The 23,839-nt window shown below is 36.3% G+C and overlaps 1 protein-coding gene across 15 annotated transcripts in view; it reads right to left on the bottom strand.

The window, feature by feature from the left end:
* Positions 1–23,839, bottom strand: part of Nrxn1 (neurexin 1) — a 1,031,461-nt gene that overhangs the window by 589,352 nt on the left and 418,270 nt on the right. For all 15 annotated transcript variants that reach the window (XM_042675422.1, XM_042675423.1, XM_042675430.1 and 12 more), the window contains one exon: positions 165–603. In XM_042675422.1, the coding sequence (XP_042531356.1) occupies positions 165–603 (439 nt within the window). The remainder of the gene's footprint in view (positions 1–164; positions 604–23,839) is intronic.

The raw sequence follows: 23,839 nt of genomic DNA, 5'->3' as shown, positions 1-23,839 counted from the left end.
CCTTTCTATTTTCATATGATGTCAAATAAAAACATGTATCATTTCCTTAGCTCTAGAAAAGAAATGTAGAAACCTTTTCACAAGCCTTGGCTTTAATTCTTAGGAAATGTAGTTTGGATGGAATCATCTAGATAAGTAGCACACACAAAAAAATATTAAGTTACCTGACCGTCCATCTCTCTGGAAGTCCACGTGATACCATTCTCCATCATTCACTTTCTTCTGCAAGGCTTTTATTTTGATTGTACCTGACCCCATATCCAGGAGGAGGTAGAGGTGTCCATCTAGCATCTCAATAGCGAAGAAGTCAACCTTTATCATCTGTGGGTGCTTGGCATCTTTTTGATGTCTCGGCTTGCCATGGCTGAATAAGATGAGGCCATTTGGCTCTGTTGTACGGAAATCAAAAGATATGGAGCCGGTTTTCTTTGCATTCCACTTAGGCAAAGAGATGAAGGACTCTGGGGTTTCAAAGGTGATTGGGTCTAATGTGGCCACATTTTCACATTTAAATGCCACCACTCCATGGATCTTCATCTTAGGGTCTCCTTGCTTGGCAAGTCGAGATAACTCCAGTCTTACGTCATTATTTTTATATACAACCTGTGGACAGAGAATAGAAATGTGAATCAAGAAAGCATTTCAATATCTGGAACTTGTGATCAACGTGTGTAAGTTGTAAGCAACTTACAGAAAGGTACAAAATACTAGCCAGTTTTATACTGTGTAAAGTTGCTTCCCCCAAATAAATAGAATCCAGTTTGTCCGCCCATTGAACAATAACCATTTCAATTTAATTTGACTCATAATAATATGGGGGGATTCACTCCCATCAATACCTGTTTGTATTTAATTTAGATATTAAAATAAGTATGTTGGCAAGCACCCATGATTCATGCTTATAGTCCTAACTACTCACAAGACTGAGATCTAAGGATCTTAGTTTGAAGCCAGCCTAGGCAGCAAGTCTATGACAATCTTATTGCCAGTTAACAAGCACAAAACCAGAAATGGAGCTGTGGCTCAAGTAGTAGAGTTCCAGTCTTGAGCAAAAAACTAAGAGACAGAACTGAGGCTCTGAGTTCAATGCCTAGTACTGGCACCAAACATGAAATGTGTGTGTGTGCATTCATAGATATTTCATGAGCTTATTTTAATTAGTATGTGAACACTTGAATTTATTTCATTAGTTAAGCTACTATACATTGAAAATTAAATGTAAATATAGGGTAATTCAGTTATCCCCTTACTAAAGTATTTGAAATTAGATATATTTAAAATATAAAGGTCTCTTAAAATGGAGGTTATCTTCTATCATCGGTATATATACTGTGTATATTTATTTTGCACAATAATTAGGAAATACAGCTGTTGTAATGTTGAACATTTTTCCAAATAGCTCTAATGCAATAAACATGTACAATCCCTCTTTTGCCCCCTCTGAACTAATATCTGTTTGAATAGTTTCAGATAACATAGGGCTAACACATGTGACACTTTTATTTAAACTTCAATTCTGTTTAATCTGTATTCCTGTGTTTCCTTTTACTTTTTGCAGATGCCAGGTAAATATCATGTTCATATTCCAGGATATTCATGTTTTCAGACACTTTACTGAATGTGGCTGAACAGTTTATAATTCTGCACAACACCTCGGGTAAATTCATGTAGGGCTTACAATATTATGCATCTTCATTTGTATTGCATTCAATAATGGGACAAAGATGAACTCTCTCTACAAAAATGAATACAGTGGATAAACCCCAATGTAAAATATATTGCTAGTGCTTCCTTAAGGTAAATCAGCCATCTATATCCAACTGATTATACTATGTATGTGCACACACTAGTGCACACGTGCACACGAGTGTGTGTTTGTGTGTATGTGCCAGTCCAAGGGCTTGAACTCCGCGCTTGGGTTCTGTCTCTGAGCTTCTTTTGTTCAAGGTTGTTGCTTTATCACACAGCTCCAGTTCAAGGTTTTGGGGAGTTTATTAGACATAAGAATCTCATGGACTTTCCTGCTTGTGCTGGCTTGGAAACACAATCCTCAGGTCTCAGCCTCCTGTGTAGCTAGGATTACAGGAGTAAGCCACTGGTGCTTGGCTGACTATTCATTTTTAAAAGAAGGACTTGAAATTGTCATTGTACCAATATGGTTCAGTTTCTAATTTCCCCCATCCACATACATTCATGTCTTAGGTACAATGTCAACCAAGCCAATAGAGTAGTTACTGTTTTCAAACATAAGTCCAATTGATCCAAGACATATAATTTGTTAGCTCAAGCTAATGAACTTCCTGGTATCACTTTTCATTAGTGAATGTTTATATTTTAATTTCACTAGAGTACAAGCTTGTATTGGATACCCTGAGTTGAAAATTCTAGTTCTGGCTTTACTTACACATGTAATCTCTCTAAACTTTGTTTTTTTTCCCTTAATGAGTATCACACTCTACAGATTATTATGATTAAAAAAAAGTTCATGTGAGAAAAAGGTACATAAAGGCAATCAATCCAAAGCATTGTGAGGTTTCAATATTTATCAATTATAACAAATTACATGTTAATATAATCAACCTTCCACCACATGTATAGATATTTTGGTTACATATTTTTTTCCATTATAGGAAAATGTTAAGAAATTAAGCCCACAGAAGTAATTAGTTTTCATACTTGACATACAAGAAATAAATAACATCTTTCTAATGCTGAGTCTGTGACTTCGGTTTAGCTTTATCTTCAAGAAAGATTATTATAAAGAACACGCTATCCTTTGTTCTTTGAGAAAGTATGTACAATGGCTTAACAAGCATCTATTGACTACAAAAAAAGAGAAAATGAACTGAAGCAGTAACAAAAAGGGAATTACATCAATTATGAGGAATATTGTCATTAAAGAGAATGAGCTATTAACCACTGTGAATGTTGACTGAGGACTGCTTTCCCTCGGCTCACTATAGGGGTAGAGAAGATGCTTTGACTGGAAGCTTTTTACCATGTAAGACTTCTTACTATGACTTCTGTGCAGTTTTTCCATATTTCCCCCTCTAGTGGTCTAAACTTTAATTTGTGGGGATGCTCTGGACATAGATATTGATTAAGAATAAATATTCTCTGACACAGAGAATGTGTTTTTTTATGTTGATCAATACTCACATATCACTATATAATTGAATCACCTAATGTAATTGTGTGTTTCTGACCTGAGAAAGTACGTACATCTCATCAGATGTTACTAAATTGGAAGAGATGGGGTTAGTATAACTGAGCAAGCATTTCTGACAGAGACTTAAAAGTGAGAAAACTGTGTGTTATGGTGGTAAAAGGAGATTCTGGAAAATATAGAGAAAAATAGGGACAATTCCCTTGGTTATAGCACTTAAGGTTGCCCATGCACACCCTCTACCCTGCAAAATGAGTATTCATCAGAACCTATGCATACTTAGGAAGGAAATTGCTCACTAGCTCTGCACCAACATGAATGCCTAGTTTACTTTAGATGCTCAATGAACGTATGAAAAGACTTGGTTAAAATTATGATTTTTTTTTTACTTTTTAAACCTAGTTCTCAGATAACAAGCATTTATTTATAGTGGCAATTATAATTTTACCATATAGTTAAAATAAGGTGAAATGTGGACCAGTTGTACAATATTAACTATTATTTCTGGTCTACTTCTCTACAAAAATAGGGTAAATTTGTGTGCTCATTCAGTTCATAAATGACAAGCTGGGAAACTTCAAGTCCCAATTGATTTTGTGGGGTATAAATTACTTTTAGAGAGAATCATGCCTGAGCTAAAACTCTCTAGAGGTAGAATTATTTTCCAAGAGGAACTATCTTGAGAAGGAATACAGTATAGATTTTTTTCTTTCTATTTTGTATTCATTGAAAGTCTACTGTGGAAAACACAAAAGCAATTTTAGATAGATGGGCTTAGAGCTCTCTGATTTATACTACAGCTTTATCTGACCCAGATTTTGTAATTACTCCACTTTTCTAAAGTTAGACTTTTAAAATGACCTCAATCTAGTTCAATTAGAATAATGAGTGGCTTTAAGTATTCTAAATCTTCTTAAAATTCGTATGTAAGCTATTTTTGCTTCTTTGTAAGATAATTTTGTGCTCAATCATGAAATTACTTTATAAATACTATGTTTCTTACTTATATAGAAAGCTAGCTTAAGTTTCATTTTGAACAAATATATGTATACACGTGTATACATATGTGTGTACATGTGTATACAAACATGCATTCAGTGAATCCTTTGGTGATATGACTAGATTTTCATTGAGATCTGTTTACAAAACCAAGTTGTAGTTTTAGGGTATTAATTTTCCTTTTTGAAAAGCTATTCAAAATGTTGTATTTCACCTCTGTTCTTTGTATGCTTCTACCATAAGTATCAGAGAGATGGAGACATAAATATTATGCTTTCATTTCTTTCATTGTTTATGTGGTTTTATTTTTAGACTTAGTTGTCACATAACATTAATGCATTGTTATAATGGTCTTATTTCTTTCTTCCAGCATGCAGGGAGTAACTTGTTTGTATTTCTACATTTTTAGTCTGAGTATTAAACTTGAGCTTGATAATAATTTTGAAAAAAATGGGACAACAATGGTGAGAAGCAAATGAGTTAAATAATATACATTTTAAAATTTGTTTATATACCTGGCTTAATCTGAGTGCATATTCTAAGTCCAGTTGTTATAAATCTGTATATCTCAGTTTCTTATTTTCGACACCTGACATCTGAAGGGAAAGGCATGAGCTAATTCTTGAGGTTCTTTGCCTCTTCAGTCTTTGATTTAGGGCAGAGTGAAGAGATACCCTGCTATTCTTTTTGTTTATCTGATTATTTTCCAACTATAGTTTTTGTTGACAGGATATTGTTCTTTATTTTGAGATATATTCAAACACTAATACACTACAAAACAGAAAGTTCACTGCATCTTAAGTTACACAGCTGTGTCTCAAGCATTATGTATTTAGGGTTCCTCAGATACTATATAAACCTTGGTGGACTGTGGAAAGCAGTCTGGAGGTTCCTCAGAAAGCTAAATATAGACCTTTCCTATGACACAGCCATACTACTCCTAATCATCTACCCTGACCAACAAGAACCAAGATACAAGGACACATGCACTTCCATGTTCATTGATGTACTGTTCACAATAGCCAAGATATAGAAACAACCCAGATGCCCCACCACAGATGAATAGATCAAAAATCATGGTACCTATATACAATGGAATAATCAGCAGCCACTAGAAAGGACAAAATAGTGGTATTCACAGGGAAATGGATAGAACTAGAACAAATCTTGTTGAGCGAGGTAACCCAAAATCAGAGAGACAAAGGGCACATGGTCTTCCTGATATGTAAATATTAATTTCAAAATTCAAGGAGATATGACAAAGTAAACAGGACTCAAGAAATAAAGGACTTCTTAATTTGTCATATAATTTTTAGATGACTCTATGTTCTTGACCTCACATACAGTATATACATGTATACTTCTGAGGGAAGCCAAGAGGAGGACACAGAATCCGAGGGAAACAAATGAAATAATACAACAGAGGGGCCCATCATTGATGAAAGTGAACTATGCAACTCAAGTGTAGCGATGGGAAGGAGGGAATGAGCGAGAACAGGGAAAACAGTTTATACTAAGCAAAAGGAAAGAAGTATACATATCACCTAATTTGAAAAAAAGAGCTGCAGTGTCAAAGTCTCTAGAGTCCCTAAGCTTTATAGACCATGATAATGACAACGTGCCTGGTGAAGGTTAAAATGTGTTTGTGACTTGAAGCACCACTGTGAATACTGTGAATTTTGTGAAATTTATGTAATTAATCTCAATAAAGAAAAAAAATCTGAAAATAGTGCAGTGGGAAAATATTGGTTACTCATATACTGACTCTTCTAAATCAAGATCTTCATTAATTCAGAAATTTAATGAGGCTCTTGAATGAGTTAGCATGCATGGATTAATGTTTGTCATGCATTAAACTAGGGGTCTGGGTGAGATTGATTTTAAAGTTAAAGAGCTGTGTACATATCTGGACTTAGTTATGCTGGTCCCTGATAGAACACACATGCCTCATTTTGTCTATGGATTTTCCTTTACCTACTTCAGAATGATAGTGAGGGAGGGCTGAGAATCTAATCCTCAAATCTCTTTTCAGAGCAAATTCCAGTTCTAAATGATCTGCTTGCAAGCCCATAACTCTGGGCTTTTTCATTCGCCTTGCTGAGGTGCAACATTTTATCTGTACATAAGATTATAATATTCACTGCATGAAGTATGTTAAAAAGTAATAAATTGAGTAAATGGAGCTGTGGATCAAATATCAGAGAACTGGCATTGAGAAAGAGAGAAAAATAAAAGCTTGGGGACAACACTTAGGTCCTGAGTTCGAGCCCCAGTATTGGCATAAAAAGTATTAAATAAATAAAATTGTATTTTAAGTAAGGAACCAAGGATGGGAGGATGGCATGGAGCAAGTCTTACTGAGGTAAATGTCAGTAGGATGGTAGAAGGACAACCTTAAGCAAAAAAGCTAAGAGAGCATGGGACCCTAAGTTCAATCCCAGTACCTGCATAGAGAAAAAAATCCTGTTGGCTTTAATTAAGAAACCATTATTATGGTTTTGGCTTTTTGAGGGAATGTGACAGTGTAGAAATTCTCCTAGTCTGAATTTATCCACCTGGTGCACACCCATTCTGGGGCATGTCTGTGGAATCAGACAGGAAAAGTAGTGATAGGGAGAAAACTGCAATGCTCATACAAACTCTGTACACAGTAGTCAATAGAATGTTGAAAGAAATACTAAGCATTACTACAATTTAATTTTAAGAAGCAGCACCTAGAGAACTTTGAAAGACTTTTTGGAAGAGAATTTTCTTTTAATCCTCTAATCTAAGCCCCTAAGATAAAATTTTCACTTAAATATGTCACTTTCTCCAACCCCAAAATAACAAAGCTAGTTATGGACTATTAAAACAAATTACAGTAACATCATGTCATAACATTTAATTTGAAACCAAAAATGAATTAAAATCTTGAAAGAGAAAAACAATATTTTGTTACTGCAATATAGAGAAATACTTTTTCTTAGTCCCAGTTAAATGCAACCAGATAGCTCCTACACATGCAACTGAGAAAAGAAAAAAACAAAACAGAGACAATCTTTCTTGCTATGTCTCTCTTTTATCCCCCCCATTCAATGAACAGCCTGAAGTTATTCAGACATTAGATGGCATCTAATGAAAGTCAACTCTGCAAGTGTAATGTGTCATCCCTGGGATAAAGGCTCCAATTACTAAAGTTTTCAGAGAAATGTGAGACTACAGCTGAAGAACTTGAGTTCTATTAAATCATACTAATGATTCAATAATGTTTTGGGAACTTAATATTAGAAAAGGAACCACAAATTCCAATAATGAAGATTGGCATACATTTTTTTTTCATAATCCAAACTAGACCAGATGAGGAAACTAAAACTCAGAGAAATGTAAGCACCTGTCCAAATCGAGATTAATCTCTGACTATGAACAAATGTTCAGTGCTTTTCAAAAATAAAGGAAAAAAGAAAAGGAAAGATGAAAAAGCAATGAGCCATCTGTCCTGTCAGCCCAGGGTTAGGAGAGACCTGGGGCAATTCCATACCAGAGCAGCCCTATTTTCAAACCTCGTTCTGCAGAAAAAGGACCTTAGAGGGAAGCTTATTTAAAGGCAATTACAACTTTAAAACTACATTAGCTCTGGCAAATATGAGAATGAAAGCCCAGAGGGAGAAAACCTTTCAGTAATTTCCCCCAGTGATGGCATTTAGGAAGACACTGAACAAGTTAACTAGAAACAATGAACTGCAATGTTTACTGATATCTGGAAATTAAGGGATGAGGATATTTTTAGAATTAGTCTTTCATGAGCTTGCAGAATGTAATAAACCATAAATTAAGGTTTTAAAAAGAACAATGCATGGCGACTTCATTAAAGATGTTTTGTTGTTTTTATTATTATGGCTGTTTGGCAATCCTGAAGGTTGAACTCAGGCCCTCATACTTTCTAAGATGGCACTCAATTATTTGAGTCATGTTCACAGTCCTATTTTGCTCCTGTGGCTGATTTTGAGTTAGGGTCTTGCTTTCAGAACCACAACTGACCTGATTTAGTTGCTGGCACATGACTTTGTACTGTGTCCAATTCATTGCCATTGAGATGGAAATCATGAAATGTTTTTCTGCTTGTCCTGGCCGAGATCTTCTTGATCACAGCTTTTAAGTCCATAGAAATACAGGTGTGAAGTACCAGCACTCAGATAAATAACATTCAACTCTTGCCAGTCTCAATATGGGAAAATATTCAGTTGTTATTTTTAAGGTACCTTTACTTCTATGAGCTGAATAATTTCATTAAAGAGATAACAACAAATAGTGCTGCTTCTATTAGTTCAAACCTATAATCCCAGATACTCTGGAAGAGGAGATCTATTTTGAGGACAGCTGAGATAAAGTGTTAGTGAGACACTATTTCAATAAGTCAAAAATTGTGGCGAATATTGTTATAAGAGTCTCACTGAGGGAGTCCTATCCCAGGCCAGTACTTAGTCAAAATGCAAGACCAGTATCCAAAAAATAATAAAGAAAATAAAAGGCTGGAGGCATGGTTCAAGTGGCAGAGAGTGCTTGTGTAGAAAGTTCAAGACTCTGAGTTTAAACATCAGTAATACAAAAGAAACTCCCCAAAAGACTATAGCAAATGTTTTGTCTCACCAATAAATATTATTTGCACTTCTAACATCACGAGTTCATAGATTTTTCTTCTAGTATCTAGTTTTACATTTTACCATCGAGGTTACCATTAATATAAATACAAAACATCTATTTTATATGATGTATATATTTATTATACATATATACACTTGCCTCTATCTATATAGCATATATTCGTAATATATGTGTGTGCATAATCATACATATCAATAAAAATACATATAAATATGTATTTATGCACACAGTGTATAAAGTATAATAAAACTACTATTTACTATAATCTCTCTCTTTTTTGTTGATTTGCAATAACAGCACTTATTATTTGGAAAATATTATAGCTCTAATTTTAATATATTATAAATTTTTTAACATCAGCATCATGTTTAGTACTTTTAAACTTAGAAAATTCTTTCCCAAGAGATACAATAAACATTATCAATATGTAAAATATTTTATTACTTGATCATATATTGTTGTATGTATGTATAAATATAAATGTATTTGAAAATATTTTTCTTTCAGTTTACTGTGAAAAATCCAAAATGATTTAATTTCCTTTCTCAATAATTACCTAAATGAATCAACATACTCTGTGTGTGTGTGTGTGTGTGTGTGTGTGTGTGTGTGTGTGTGTGTGTTTGTGTGCATATGTGTGTATGTACGTGTCCAGGTACAAAAAATTAGCTTACAATATGGGTGCTCTTCCTTAGATATTTGTGTATGGTAGGTGCTCATTTGAGCCACGGATCCATTCCTGCCTTTTTAGTGGTTAACTAGAGATTATAGTCTCATAGACTTTCTTGCTGAGGTTGGCTTCCAACAGTAATCCTCAGATCTCAACCCCCTGAGTACCTAGGATTACAGATGTATTCCTCTAGCTTCTGGCTAAAACAAATTTTGAATATATTTTCCAACTGATCTTAAAGCTGATAACACATTAAAATAACACATTAAATTCTCACATACTTAAGAGTATGATACTAAACATTCGGTTCCCATATTATTGAGTTATTCTTTTTTTTCCCCTAGATTCAGTTCCATTATCACAGTTCATATCTGTAATCCTAGCTACTCAGGAGAATGAGAACTAATAGGTTAGGTTTGAGGCCAACCAGAGCAAAACTAACCAGTACAAGGCAGGTCTGGAGATGTGGCTTAAGTAGTATAATGCCATCCTAGCAAGTGAGGCCCTGAGTCCAAACTCAGTACTGACAATAAAACAAACTCAAAGTGGTAATATATTAAAATCTTCCAATGAAACTATTTAAGTTAGCAATTCCAAATAATTTATACTATTGCACACAGAGGGTTTTCCCTATATAAACAAGATTCATATATGTAACAGAACTATGTAAATTGCCTATCTTTTTAAAATTTAGAAAGTAATACGATAAAATTTATGTAAGGGGCTTTTGAGTAGCAAAAAAGGATTATACATTGCTTAGAATTAAATTTTTGTTGTCATAGTTATTGATAAAGTTATAATCTATAAAGGAGTATAATTTTAACATATCAGAGAATTTGGCTACATACTAGAAAATTATTTCACTAGTTAGAAGACAGAGATAAAACTATAGGAAAAATATATAAGGAGAATAACGTGAATGCTCTCATAAGCACTTAAAATTTTATACCAAAATTACAAGGACTTGGTAAATTTTTCTTGTAATAAAACAGCAGCAGTGGGATGTCAATACATTGGAGATGTCTGGTGAATAGGATGAAGAACTCTACTTTAATGGTGAGTCTCCTCAAGAGATGAAGTCACTTGCCAAGGTCCCAGGTAGTTCAGTTTAGAGTCAGTAAGTAGTGGACAAGCCAGAATTGGAATGCTGGTCACTGGGCCCTGGAAGAGCCTGGTTAATTTATTGGTTTTTCTTTCTATAAAACTGTTGTTGGGATAGTTAACATCAACACAAACTACAAGATTCTATTAAGCCTCTTCAACCTGAAGCTACAGTAACTGGTCATCCAGTTTGTGGATACTCTGAATTATACAGATCTTTTCCTTCCTGGCTGCCTGCCCATTCTGCTCATGCACACCTACACCTGACAGCTCCTAAACAAACACAGCTGCCATTTAAGACAGGCAGGCTGATTCTCATAGCTATTGCAATGGAAAGATTTTGCAAGGTAGGCTTGTACCCAAGAGGCCATGTGTAAATCTGTTCTGTAATTTTAATATCATCTAATAAATTTAAAGTATGTGTTTTCCAGGTCTGAGTGGCTCATGCCTGTCATCCAAGCTACTCAAGAGGCTGAGATCTGAGGATCACTTTCAAAGCTAGCATGGGAAGGGAAGTTTGTGAGACTACTATCTCTAATTTACCAGCAAAAAGACAGAAGTAGTGCTGTGGTTCAAGTGGTAGAGTGCTAGCCTTGAGTAAAAAAAGCTCAGAGACAGTGGTTAGGCCCTTGAGTTCAAGCCCCAGGAAAGGCATGCACATGACACACACACACATAAATATTTATACATATACAAATATATGCATATATATCCACACACACATACATGTTTGTTCTGGTCCTAGAACTTGAACTCAGGGCCTGTCTGTTGACCTTGAGCATTCTTGCTTTCTACTACTTGAGCCACAGCTTCACTGCTGGCATTGCTGGAGATAAGAATCTCAAGGAATTTCCTGCCCAGACTGGCTTTCAACAGTGATTCTCAGATCTTAGCCTTCTGAATTGCCAGGAATACAGGTATGAGCCATCAGCACCCAGGAAACAAATATATTTTTAAGATAGATTTTTATACATATTCAAACAGTCATAGATTCAGTTAACTAGTTATACCATCTTCGGGGAGTTTCTGACTCCCTCTGATATAATTCTTCTTTATCAAAGGATGTTATGAATATTCTATTTTTCACTTGTAGTTAAGCACAGACAGTATTAAGTGATTGATCATAGGCATTGAAAGATAAAGTAGCCATTAGTGTAATATTTGATGCATGTATGTGGAAATGGAACCAGATAAATTGAAGGAATGGATGGGCTTGGGAGAGATGGGTGAGACCAATGATAGGGATAACATTGTTCAAGATCCATTGAGCCAATAAACTGACATGTTGAAGTGAGATTATTTTTGAAACTCCTTAAATGTAATACAACCTCTAAAAGTAGTCATTTTTTCCTATTATGATCTTATATTTACAAAGGTAATAAATGATACGATTTAAGATGTAACAGGAGATTGCTACATTTTTATGCAAATACCTACTGTTTTGAAGAGCAAAACATCATGGGCAATCACTCTCCAGCATCAATGTCTCCAGGGCTACTTCCCAAATTTCACAACTCTACCTCTTTTCTTTCATGAACTCTCTATTTTTAAAAGATTTCATTAACTAAACAAGTTACAGTTAAGGAAAATTTAAGTTGATCATTAAAAATTTATCAAAAAGCATCAGAATGACAAAAATGAGGTAGCCTCTGTAATCATTGAAGTTGTTAGAACTGTCGTCTGACCCAAACAGAATTCATGTAAGCTTGGACCAACAGAGAAAAGTATGTGGCCTTTTCTAGATTTACCAAAAAACAGTATGGAACCAGGGAATGTGTGGGGTTGAGAGAGATGGGGAGATTGATGGAAAGAGCTGGTAATAAATAAGATGCATTGTACTCATAAACTGACCTAGTGAGTTGAAACCTCTTATACAACTAAAGACAAACACTACTGTTGATTTTTAACTCTGAAAACTCCAAATATATAGAGAGCCACCCCACCTGGGTTGGGAACAGTTATTTTTCAATTATGACTGCTAAGTACTAGAGTATTTCTTTTTAATGTATTCTTTAATTACTTCCTTTGCAAGGTCCCCTAGTGCTTCAGATGTCAGATGGGTTGTGCCTTTTGCCAGGGGTTGCTTAGTTAACTGTTTATTTAATGAATGGGGTTTTATGTGCAGCTGAATTTCTCATGGCGCATGTTAGGCAATCCTTGGCAGGGTTGAAATTGGAGAACCGAGAAACATGTTGGCTCTACGGAAACTCAATCAGCTCCCAGGCAGGAGCTGAGGTTTTGCCAAGGAAAATTCACTGAAATAAAAGCTGTGCAGGCCAAACTCACACACTACCCAGGATTAAATGAAGGCTAGCTTTAGATATCTATGGTAGCCCAAGTATGAAAGAGGGAAGGGCTTGACAAATATATCAAGAAACAGGGATGAAATCTTCTTACACTGGACAACAATCACATATATACACACATTAAAAATAAAACTAAAAGCTTTGACAAGTCAACTAGCTGCTAATAAAATGAAATAGAGGCTCATGGAGTTTCTCCTATATTTCTCCCTTTTGGAAATCTATGTTTGTAACTTACTGGAGATATATTTTTTCTATTAAAAATAAGCAATAACTTATAAATGGCCATAGTAGTCTAACTATACAAGTGATTATTTTGGATTTTCAATGCTTCAGCCCAATAAGTAGACATTGTATATATACTAATTACCAGGTAAAATTCCTTAGAGGTCTTGGGACAGGAATATACCCTGACATGCTAAGTAGGCTCTGAAAATTCATAATTCCACTAACATAAATTTTTCACTTAGTGATAGTACAAAACAAGGAAGAAATTAGAGAAACTTTTTAAAGACACATCACACCTTAGTTTGAGAACATAACGACAAATCTCAGCAACTTATGAAAGAACAGCAATAATCTACTCGTCATTCCTCAAGACATGCTATTTAATCCTTTTTGGAGTAAAGGCTATAGCAATCCGTTACTCCAAGTATTGCTTTCATCAACTCCTTTCAATACTTTCCACTACACCAGCTCAAGTTCCAGCCCCTCTTCCTCTCGGAGAGTGACATGTCCCCCCATGCTGGCTTACAAAAAAGTTCCACAAATTCTTGTGCACAGTATGTCCTGGCTGGCCTACTGCATCCCTTACCAGTTGGGTGCCAATTTCCAGTTTGATTCAGAAACAAAGAGAGCAAAGCTAAATAAGCAGTTTTGTGGGGTTTTTTTTCTTTTAACTTTAGAAGTAGCTGCTTGGTTGTCTCTAATCCTGTTTTTCCATGGAACAAATCAGTAGATAATTTGTTGGGGTTATCCATCTGTACTCCTTTTGGCCCTAATCATGTTTGATTAGTTGGTATGTTGACTGACATACTATTCATTAAAGTCATTGTTGTACCAAAAATCAACCATGAAGTACTTTCTATGCACCCATACCTGTTGAGCTACATTACTCTTCGATATTTCATGACAATCCTATGATATGGAAACTTTTAGTCTTAAACCTAGGCCCAGGGAAATTATATCTTCTATCTAAGTCACATAGCTAATAGATGACCAAGCAGCAGTATGATTAATATATGATAATAATTTAGATATTGAAATACTAATTTTTCCTTCTGTCTTCAGAGTATATAACATTGACATATCACTGGAATATATTCTTTTTCTAGGATCAAAATCCCAGTCTGATTAATCTTGGAAATGTATTAACTAAAATAAATGCCATAAACTAGCTATGATGGTGCATTCCTATTGTCCCAGCAGGAGGATTGTGTTCAAGGATAGTTCAAAGATTGTATTCAAGGACAGTCTTCCAAATAAGTTCTAAGTCACCTTAAGCTATACAGTGAGACCTATCTCAAAGATTTCTAGAATTCTACCCCCACCTTCTAGAAAATAAGTACCAGTATCTAGTAATTTTGGGAAGAGTGGGCGGTGGTCCTGATGGTGGAATGTTATTGTTAGATATCATTAAAGATAGAATAAACTATTAGTTTTGAAGTTACAATAGTCATCATGAAAGCTACTTTCATTCAAAAGGTGACGTTGGCAAAGAATGTGCTTTGTCTGACACTACTTCAAGTGCTTCTCTCATTTAATTCTCATGAAAACCAGTTGAGAAACAACAGGTCCTCTATTGCAGAATTCCTGGTAGCACATTCTATAAACCACACTCTGTAGAGCTGTGCAATATAGAGTAGTAACATAGAGGTCCTCATTTTATCAATGAGGAAACTGAGCACATAGAAGATATATATTACATGTATATCACATGTAATTTTAGAAGCAAACCAAGCCTTTCAAAGATCAATTAGGCCTTATATGTAGACTTTCCTCCCCTCCCCTGCTCTCCCCACCAGTTTAGTCAAGTTTTTATAACAGTAACTAGAAGAACAAATACCTTAGATGACTTTTATAGAAACTAATTTAAATGGAAACCAATTTAAAGAGAGAAAGGCTGCTAATCTAAGTAGAAAGGGAGGGAAAGAAAGAAGGAAAGGAGGGCTGGGAAGGTGGCTCAGTGGTAGAGTGCTTGCCTTGCATGCATGAGGCCCTGGGTTCCATTCCTCAGCACCACATAAGCCAGAAGTGGCGCTGTGGCTCAAGTGGTAGGGCACTAGCCTTGAGCTAAAGAGCTTAGGAATAGCGCTCAGGCCCAGAGTTCAGCCCCCATGACTGACCCCCCCCCCCAAAAAAAAAATAAAAATAAAAAAGAAAGGAGGAATGGAAGAAACAAGGGAAAGAAGGAGAAGGAAGCAAAGAAGGGAAAGAAGGAAGTAAGATATAGGGAGGAAGAGAGGGAGAGAAAATGAGAATCTGACAGACAGGCACAGAGACCTAGAGAGATTTCATTAGTGACTTGCTGTTTGACTCTTCACTGAAGTCACTTTCATGCTTACTTATACCACCTTAAAGACTGTTAAAAATTTCTCACACTCACTGATCATTATACAGGTCAAACATGAAACCAAGACCAAACCACTTAAGACATAGATAGATAGATAGAGAGAGAGATCGATAGATAGATAGATATTGAATCTTATGATTAAATAAAAGTTAATTCAGTAGCTTATAGTACCTAGAAGGCCATAGAATCCCACCCCTTAGATTGCCACTGCTGGTTAAATAACTTATCCAAGATATTTTTTTTCTTTCATAAATTAGCTGGGTGTGACTGAAATGGAATGTAATACATTGATTTAACTCTTTATACTGAAGAGCACTCTAACTACATGATGAAATCAGAGAATTGTGACATATCTTAAACAAAAGAACAAAAGATTCAAAGTAAAATCTTGTGATCTTGTCTAGTGACTCAGTCCTCTCAAGTAAACACTGTACCTAAACCATCTTCCAAATCACATGCATTTTAGATTATCTGATTTGCTACTAAATTAAAGAGAAAGAAAAATTAAAAAATACATTCTAATGGCCCTGCAGTGGAATAATTACCATTCATATTTTAGAGGACTATAATAATCCAGGATTAAAGCAGAAGCAAGACAGAGAAAGAAAGGAAACTTGGCTCTTGGGGAAAAAAAATCAAAAACACTTTTACAGAGAGAAAGAAAGGTTAGCATAAGGTCTGGCAACAAAGTAACAAGAGTAAGAACAAGAGTAAGCGGCACTAAGAAATCCAAGAGAAATAAGATAGAAAGGCTTTTATTCTCTCTCAAAATGTTGGCTGCATCTAAGCATAGATAAGTAAGGTTGGCACTGTTAATCATATACTATTAATTGATGTTGATAATCATCATGAAATACATTGCCTACAAAAGGGGCAAGTTCAATAATCTTCTGATCCATCCTCATCAAGCTAAGTATCATTCAGGAAAACTCCCATGTTTTATGTACTTTTGGTTGTTTTCATGTCTTATGATTCAAAGACTGAGTGACAGCTGTTCATGAGAATGTTTGCTTTGCTCCATCTTGAGCTGTGGAAAGGAGTTCGCATAACACCACTAATTGAAGAGTGGAATGGGAAGGTGAGTAAAATATACTAAGCCCGTCTAGACAGATGGAAGGCTGGACCCAGACAAAACTTAGCACAATTCTTGTTAGGCAATGTTAATATTACGTATCTATTTTGAGATAAATTTATGACATTGATTCTTTCACAATGCTTATGGTGACATAAGTTCTGGGAACCTTGTTAAAGGCTCACAGTGATAGTAAGGATTGTAACTATGGTTATTTTAAAAGTAAAGTGTTCTTTTTGGATTTTTTTTTTTGCTTGATTATCTTCCTGATTTGATCAGGGAGAAGTGTATAATTAAGGAACTCATGTTAGGTAGGTATAAATTTTCCATTGGAAAAGTGGTTTGGGTAGTCATTAATTATAATTTTTATCTGTTTTGACAAAGTGATAAGCAGCTTGGCACTTCAAAATTTAGACATAGGGGCTGGGCACTGGTGGCTCACCCCTGTACTCCTAGCTACTCAGGAGGCTGAGATCTGAGGATTGTGGTTCAAAGCCAGCACAGGCAGGAAAGTCCACGAGACTCTTATCTCCAATAAACCACAGAAGACAGGAAGTGGCACTGTGGCTCAAGTGGTAGAGCACTCACCTTGAGCTGAAGAGCTCAGGGTAGCATCCAGGCCCAGAATTCAAGCCCCACAACCAACCAAACAACAACAACAACAAGAATTAGACATAGGATGGTGGATGCCCAAGAATCATAGTGCATCTCACAGAGCAGCCAATAATTCAAAGAACTCTAAAGAAGCTCTTGTCAAATATAAAGAACATCAATCAGATAGTGGGAAGAAAAAAATCTAAAGGAAAGAAAGAAAGAAGTAGGTGGATTATCCTTCTCCCTCCTGGGGTGAAATATAAGAAGAAAATTAAGACAGCTGGAGAATTCAGAAAATACTGATATGCTGTGCAGTCATCTCAGTAGTCTAAAACTTTCTCTGAGAAACCCTGAATTTTGGTAAGAAGTTTTGTGCATCAAGTCCTAATGGTAGAGGTGTTAATGACAGAAGGGATTAATCTTAAGCTTCAAAGGCTCCAGGTGACTGAAACATTATTGAGATCTCCAGGTAGACACAGGAATTGTAGGGGAACCAAGAGAACTAGAGCCATACAAGAAGCCATCCAGATTTTTCAGCCAGAATGAAACCACAGGGCCCATGGCCTATGTCATAAAGGCCACCATAGTGCCCATGCAATCAGCTAGGTCATTTCTTGATGCTTAAAATATGTGTCAATCCCAGACAGTAGGTACATATGATAAGAAGCCAAACATTGCTGCCAGAAACCCTTTCAAGTACACTTTGGGTAACAATATATTATTATATACATTTTTTTTTATGTGAAAGCCACTGGGCACCTTGGCTCACACCTGTAATCCCAGCTACTCAGGAGGCTGAGATCTGAAGATCACCGTTCCAAGCCAGCCAGGGCAGGAAAGTCCGTGAGACATTTATCTCCAATCAATCACTAGAAAACCGGAAGTGGTGCTGTGGCTCAAGTGGTAGAGTGCTCACCTTGAGCTGAAGAGTTCAGGGACAACACCCAAGCCCAGAGTTCAAGCCCCATGACCACCACCACCAACACCACCACCACCATCACCACCACTACCACCAATAACAACAACAACAAAAGGTAATAGCCTTTCATGTCTGATCTCGCTCTTTCTGTTGTAAACATACTTCACAGTGTGTTCTTTGATGAGCATAGATTTGATTGATGCATTTCTTTTTACATTAATCTTATTAATCTCACAGTAATGGTCACCTCGGTTTATTCCTCATATGTACCAATCAGCAGACATTGCTGCCACTATCAGTAGGTTATATATTGAGACTTCAATGTAGCTCTTTGTATCTCTACTTCCATACATGATAAGGAAACTCCAAACATTTAAATAATTAACTCACTGCACCATAATAAATGAATTCTAACAAATGTAGATACTCTGAAAACCAATGAGGATTTGAGACTTCTCTGAACAAAACAAATTAAACCAGCTATTATTTTCCTCATCTAGTTTTTATCTTTAGGACTATTCATTTCACAATATAGGGATGAGAGATAAAGTACTGAAAGTTTCCATTTTCACTAAGTGACACTAAGTGTTTGATTTGGAGAAAATACCTGTCCAGTTTTTTCGTCTCTTCAATAAGCATAACTACCATTGCCTTGTTTCTTCTTCTTCTTCTTCTTCTTTTTTGGGGGGGGTCTGGTCATGGGGCCTGAACTCTGGGCCTGGGTGCTGTCCCTCAGCTCTTCAGCTCAAAGCTAGCGCTCTACCAATTGAGCTGCAGTGCCACTTCTGGCTTTTTTCTTTTTGTTTATGTGGTGCTGAGGAACCGAACCCAGGGCCTCAGGCATGCAAGGCAAGCGCTCTACCACTGAGCCACCTTCCCATCCCAGCCTTGTTTCTTCTTAATATAAGCATTTCCAGCCTTGTCTTATTGATATGGATGATGTGAAAATATATTATTCCTTTCCTATCTCCACTTGCAGCAGGCCTGAGGATGGGTGGGAAGATGATGTCCATTGTGGAATCTGTCAGAGGCTGGTTCAGGTAAGTGAGATGTCATGAAAAAATAGATAGTCTCTGGCAGGTGGAACTCCACCATACAGGAGGGAGTGAAGAGTGCAGATAGAAGATTAAACTGTGGCATGATAGGAACAAGAATCAGGGCGATCTAAAGGTCAGCAAATGGATCTACAATAGTAAATATGTCCCCTACAACACTGTGTTGTGGGAGTAACTTTCAAAATGATTTGGGAGAAATCAGAATGGGTCCGAAAATATAAAAATGGTTATTTCATAGCAAGAGGAACCAAGACAATGAAGAGGCCTGGAATTAAACATAATTTTAAAATCTATATTGTAAGCAAATAAATAGGAAGAATGAGACAGTTGCTCATTCAAGATGCAGGCCCACTAAAAATGAGTAGACTATAATGGGAATTTAAGTTTCCTTGAAAATCTAGAGTTCTTGTCTGAATAAAACAAGGAGAGAAAGAAAAGACCAAGAAGAGGGGGAGGAAAAAAAGAAGTAAGAAGAAGGGGAAGGAGAGGAAAAGGATGAGGAAGAAAAGGAGAAGAGGAGGAGGGGAAAAGGGAGGGGGAGAAGGGGGAGGGGGGGAAGAGGAGGAAGAAAAGAGGGGGAAGGTAGGGGAGCAGGGGAAGGGGAAGGAGGAGGGGAGAAAAGAAGAAGAGGAAAGAAAAGAAGAAAAAGGCTGCCTTTACTGGATATTGCATGTGTGCCAGGCATTGTACAAAGAAATTTGTAGATAGTTTCAATTTACTTTCTGATAGTCCAATATGCTAAGATTTCATTTTTATTTTATAGGCAAGAGAAGCCGAAGGTCATAAAGCTTAAATGTCTTAGTCCAACTATAGTACAGATACAGTAGTAGTACTTAGCACACTTCACTTCACATGTGGCTTCGCAATTTACCCTACTAGCTCTCAGTGTTGTCTATTATGTTGCACCCCTGGACTGGGACAATTTATGAACTATGCAGAACTATAAAGTGGATGTACATTGTTATATAAACTACTTCTCAATTGTGCTACTCTATAGCTATGCACACTAAAGAAGGCTGGGAATTAAGCAGAGCTCAAGCATGGAATTAACTTCCCTCATAACCTCTTCTAGTATTTCCTGGAGGTAAGAAGACAACACATACTGTTGTAATGATTCTATCATTGAATGGCTTTTTATGAACGTACAAAGGATCTAACACAAATGGTTGAGTAAGAAAGACTACATTCAGAGGACTGTGTCTGCAGTGAAGGAGTAATCGTCACCACTGACACAGGCAAAGTAATTCCACCATAAATTTGAGGAAATTTTGCTATAACCGGCCTACGGATTTGTTTTATAGAAATAGTCTCATATCCTCCTGTAAATACTTGTTTAAATGTCATTTGACATTGTTGCATGAATAAGAAGAACCTTCCATGATTATTTTAGCATGGTTTGATAAGCCTTTAAATCTAATAAAAGGTTCTATCTATCTGCTTTACATACTACGTTATGTACACTTCTTTTTTTTTTTTTAGCCTTATCAATGAACGAACACCAAAAAATGGCTTTAGAAACACATGCATTAAAGAATGGCACTAAATAAAGGCAGTCTAATGTGTCATCTAACTAGCAGAAATGGAATAAACTACTGGATATCACATTGATTTAAATTTTGAAATTACTGTACAAGTATGTCCATCATCATTCTTGAGATATTGGCATTTGTCAAGAAAAATGATCTGAAGTGAAATTTGGATATGCACCAAAAGCTTCAGTCTTCAAGGACTTTTCAATTTCCTCCAGTTTGCAAGTTTGGAAACTGAACGGTTCAGCATATCTCTAATAAAAAAATCATCTCCCAAGGCTCCTTTTCTATGCAGGCAAAATCAAATTAACTCCAAACAGAAGAGGTTAGATGCATGCATAAAGGAAGTATCAAACTGTAGCATCATCTTTCTCCAGCTCTCCAAGGCCTCCTAATATCTACCCAGGAGAGGAATCCAAGTATTAACTGCAACAAGCTCACTTGAAAATCCACAGAAAAGTGTGGCTTCTAAAGAGATAGGCACCGAATGAATTATTCCACTCTGTTGTCATAGTTTCTATAGACGATACTGATACTCTCGTGTGTGGCTTTTTACTTAATGCTCAATGACAGGATTCCAGTCTTCATTCCCAGCCTATAAGATGGGCAGCTTGCTTGCATGATAGCAAGGCAGTCACTTCAATCACTGGTTCCTTTTGCTTTGGTAACTGAACTGATGTTCTTTACTATCTGGGCCATAGCCTGCTCTGCACTAGCACACAACCACCCAGGGCAATGATGCATTGCACCAATATGCTCTCAGAGAGTACTAGTTTGGATGTATTAGAGCAATATATCACCAAAAGGCACTAGCTCATATGAAGTATTGCTATGTGAGACAGAGGCAGCTGTCAAGGCACACTTTAAGGTTTTAATTTCTAATGTTGTGTTAAATGATACCTCTGTCATCTGGTTTGAAGAGTTTAGGAGATACATTCTAGTATGTTGTGGTTGATCTGTAATATTCAACACTTTGCCCTATCCTGTAAGCACTTTCTGATCATCGGTCGTTAAAAAATTGGAATGCTCAGGAATTGAGCTTTACCTAAATACAACATGTAATGAATGAAGAAGTCTGTGTGCATAGGTTAAAAAAAAACAGCTCTAAAAGCTAACCCTCTCCATGTGAGCCTTGGTATTGCTTGTGGGTACCATATGTACGAGCAGTGGGCATTGAGCAAGAAGCATGGGGGAAAGATGGAGATGTTTTCTAGAGGAATAAGCACTGTGCAGATACTTGCTTCCTCCTTTCCAATCCTACACACTGTTCAGTGGCAGGTCCCTCCTCCCTTCCCATCCTACACAGGCATTCCTGACAGGCTCTGCAGGACTACAGTTAAAGTTCCACAGAATTCAGTCCTCCCATTTCACTTCTCGATTTTGTTGGATGAATCGAAGAAGTAAGTTTGCAATCTGGTAATTTGCCAGTTCTAGAAATACTTGCTAGGCTTTCTTCTATTGTCATACATTTTGAGTATCCTAAAGATGTTGCTAAATACACATTCCATGAGGTCTAAGACTATCTCTATTTTCCCTACCCTTCCCCTTCTCCCCCCAGTGCACTGTTCCAGGCTTACAGAGAATTGTCAATGGATATCTATTTGATGCATTTGCAGTCACACTTTACTTTTACACTAGAACCAATTTTACAAGTGAACTTTTCTTCAAAAGCTGAGCGTGAATTCCTTGTAAAGCAACTGCCCTCTTCCATAGCCAGAAGTTGCATCTAAGAGTATTAAATTATGACAATCCTTTCAAGGCAAATGGTTGTACCCTATGGACCAGATTGCTTAGAAGCAATCTGGGAAGATAATGTTTATTTAAAAACAGATGAAGGGATAGAAAGAGAGGTGAGGGAAGAGAAAATAATTTGACTTAGCTAGAATCAGGACTAAAGAGTATATGTAAATATGAGTAATGAATGTCATTATCATTCATATACATTTTTTCAGAAAAATTTATTTTCTAGAGTGGTAAACCCCTATGTAGAGATTTAGGTTTTAGGGTTGATTGTAAGTATCTTAATCTCCTTTATTGTTTGGGGGATAACACAAAATAGATAATAGGTTCATAATGGATTCCTGAAACTACAGGTGCTATCCACCGCTGGTATATGAAGGTTTTCTCTATATATATCTAAAGTACATTTTATGAATTAGACACTGTCAAAGAATAACACAAATATCTGATAGTGAATAGAGCTTGCATAACACTCTACTAAAATACATCATTGAATAATTAGAAACTCTAACAATATACTACAACAGTGAACATGTGAATTCAGACTCTGCTCTCTCAAAATACTTTATTGTGTAGTACTCATCTACTATCTTCTTGTGAAGATTATGAGAGACACATTAAAAAAGTATTTTCTCTTCTCTCTTACGTGGACAGCATCATTATTCTTGTTCTCTCAAGGCACTATCAAGTACCTGAACACAACCACAGCCATACTGAGAGAGCTGATCTGGTTATGAAGAGGTGCTACATGACTTAAAGGTATGTAATGTACAAGGGGTGGGTGGGTGGGACAAAGGGATAATGCCCTTCTGGTAGAACTGGAGAAGACAACACAAGATTTCATCTTCCTACTCAGAAGTAACTGCATTTTATTTATGGAATTTCCTATTTGATATTTTTGGACCATAGTTGAGCATAGGTAACTGAATTATGGCAAACAACATCTTGTTACTTTATTCTCAGCTGTAGCCTTTTTTTTTGTTAAACTCTCTTGGCAGTTTTATCTATTCTGTGATCCAAAGAAAAGCTAAAGTTTGATAAGATTATATTTTATATTTGTATTCCAAAATGTCTCTGCATTGCATTTCTGATTGCCTATTTGATCAAGGTTTTGTTTTTTTTCTTGTGTGTTTGTCTGTCTGTCATGGGGCTTGAACTCTGGGCTTAGGTGCTGTCCCTGTGCTCAAGGAGCTCAAGGTGAGTGCTCTACTGCTTGAGCCACAGCACCATTTCCATTGATCAAGTTTGTGATTCTTCTTTTTACCTCTAGTTATGTTGTACATCACAAGATTCCAAAACAGCTTTGATTATAAAACACTGGAAGAAAAGTATAAATTTAAGAGCCTCACTTCACTAATTACAATCACAAACAAGCAAAAAAACCCCACAATGGTACACACACACACACACACACACACACACACACACACACACACACACACACACACAGACCTCTAAAATGCCCTACATTCCTCTTA

This window comes from Dipodomys spectabilis, unplaced genomic scaffold (genome assembly GCF_019054845.1).
Source record: "Dipodomys spectabilis isolate Male_0828 unplaced genomic scaffold, ASM1905484v1 ptg000026l, whole genome shotgun sequence".
Taxonomy (NCBI): domain Eukaryota; kingdom Metazoa; phylum Chordata; class Mammalia; order Rodentia; family Heteromyidae; genus Dipodomys; species Dipodomys spectabilis.
The sequence above is the reverse complement of the archived record's forward strand: the minus strand, read 5'-3'. Positions and strand labels throughout refer to the sequence as shown.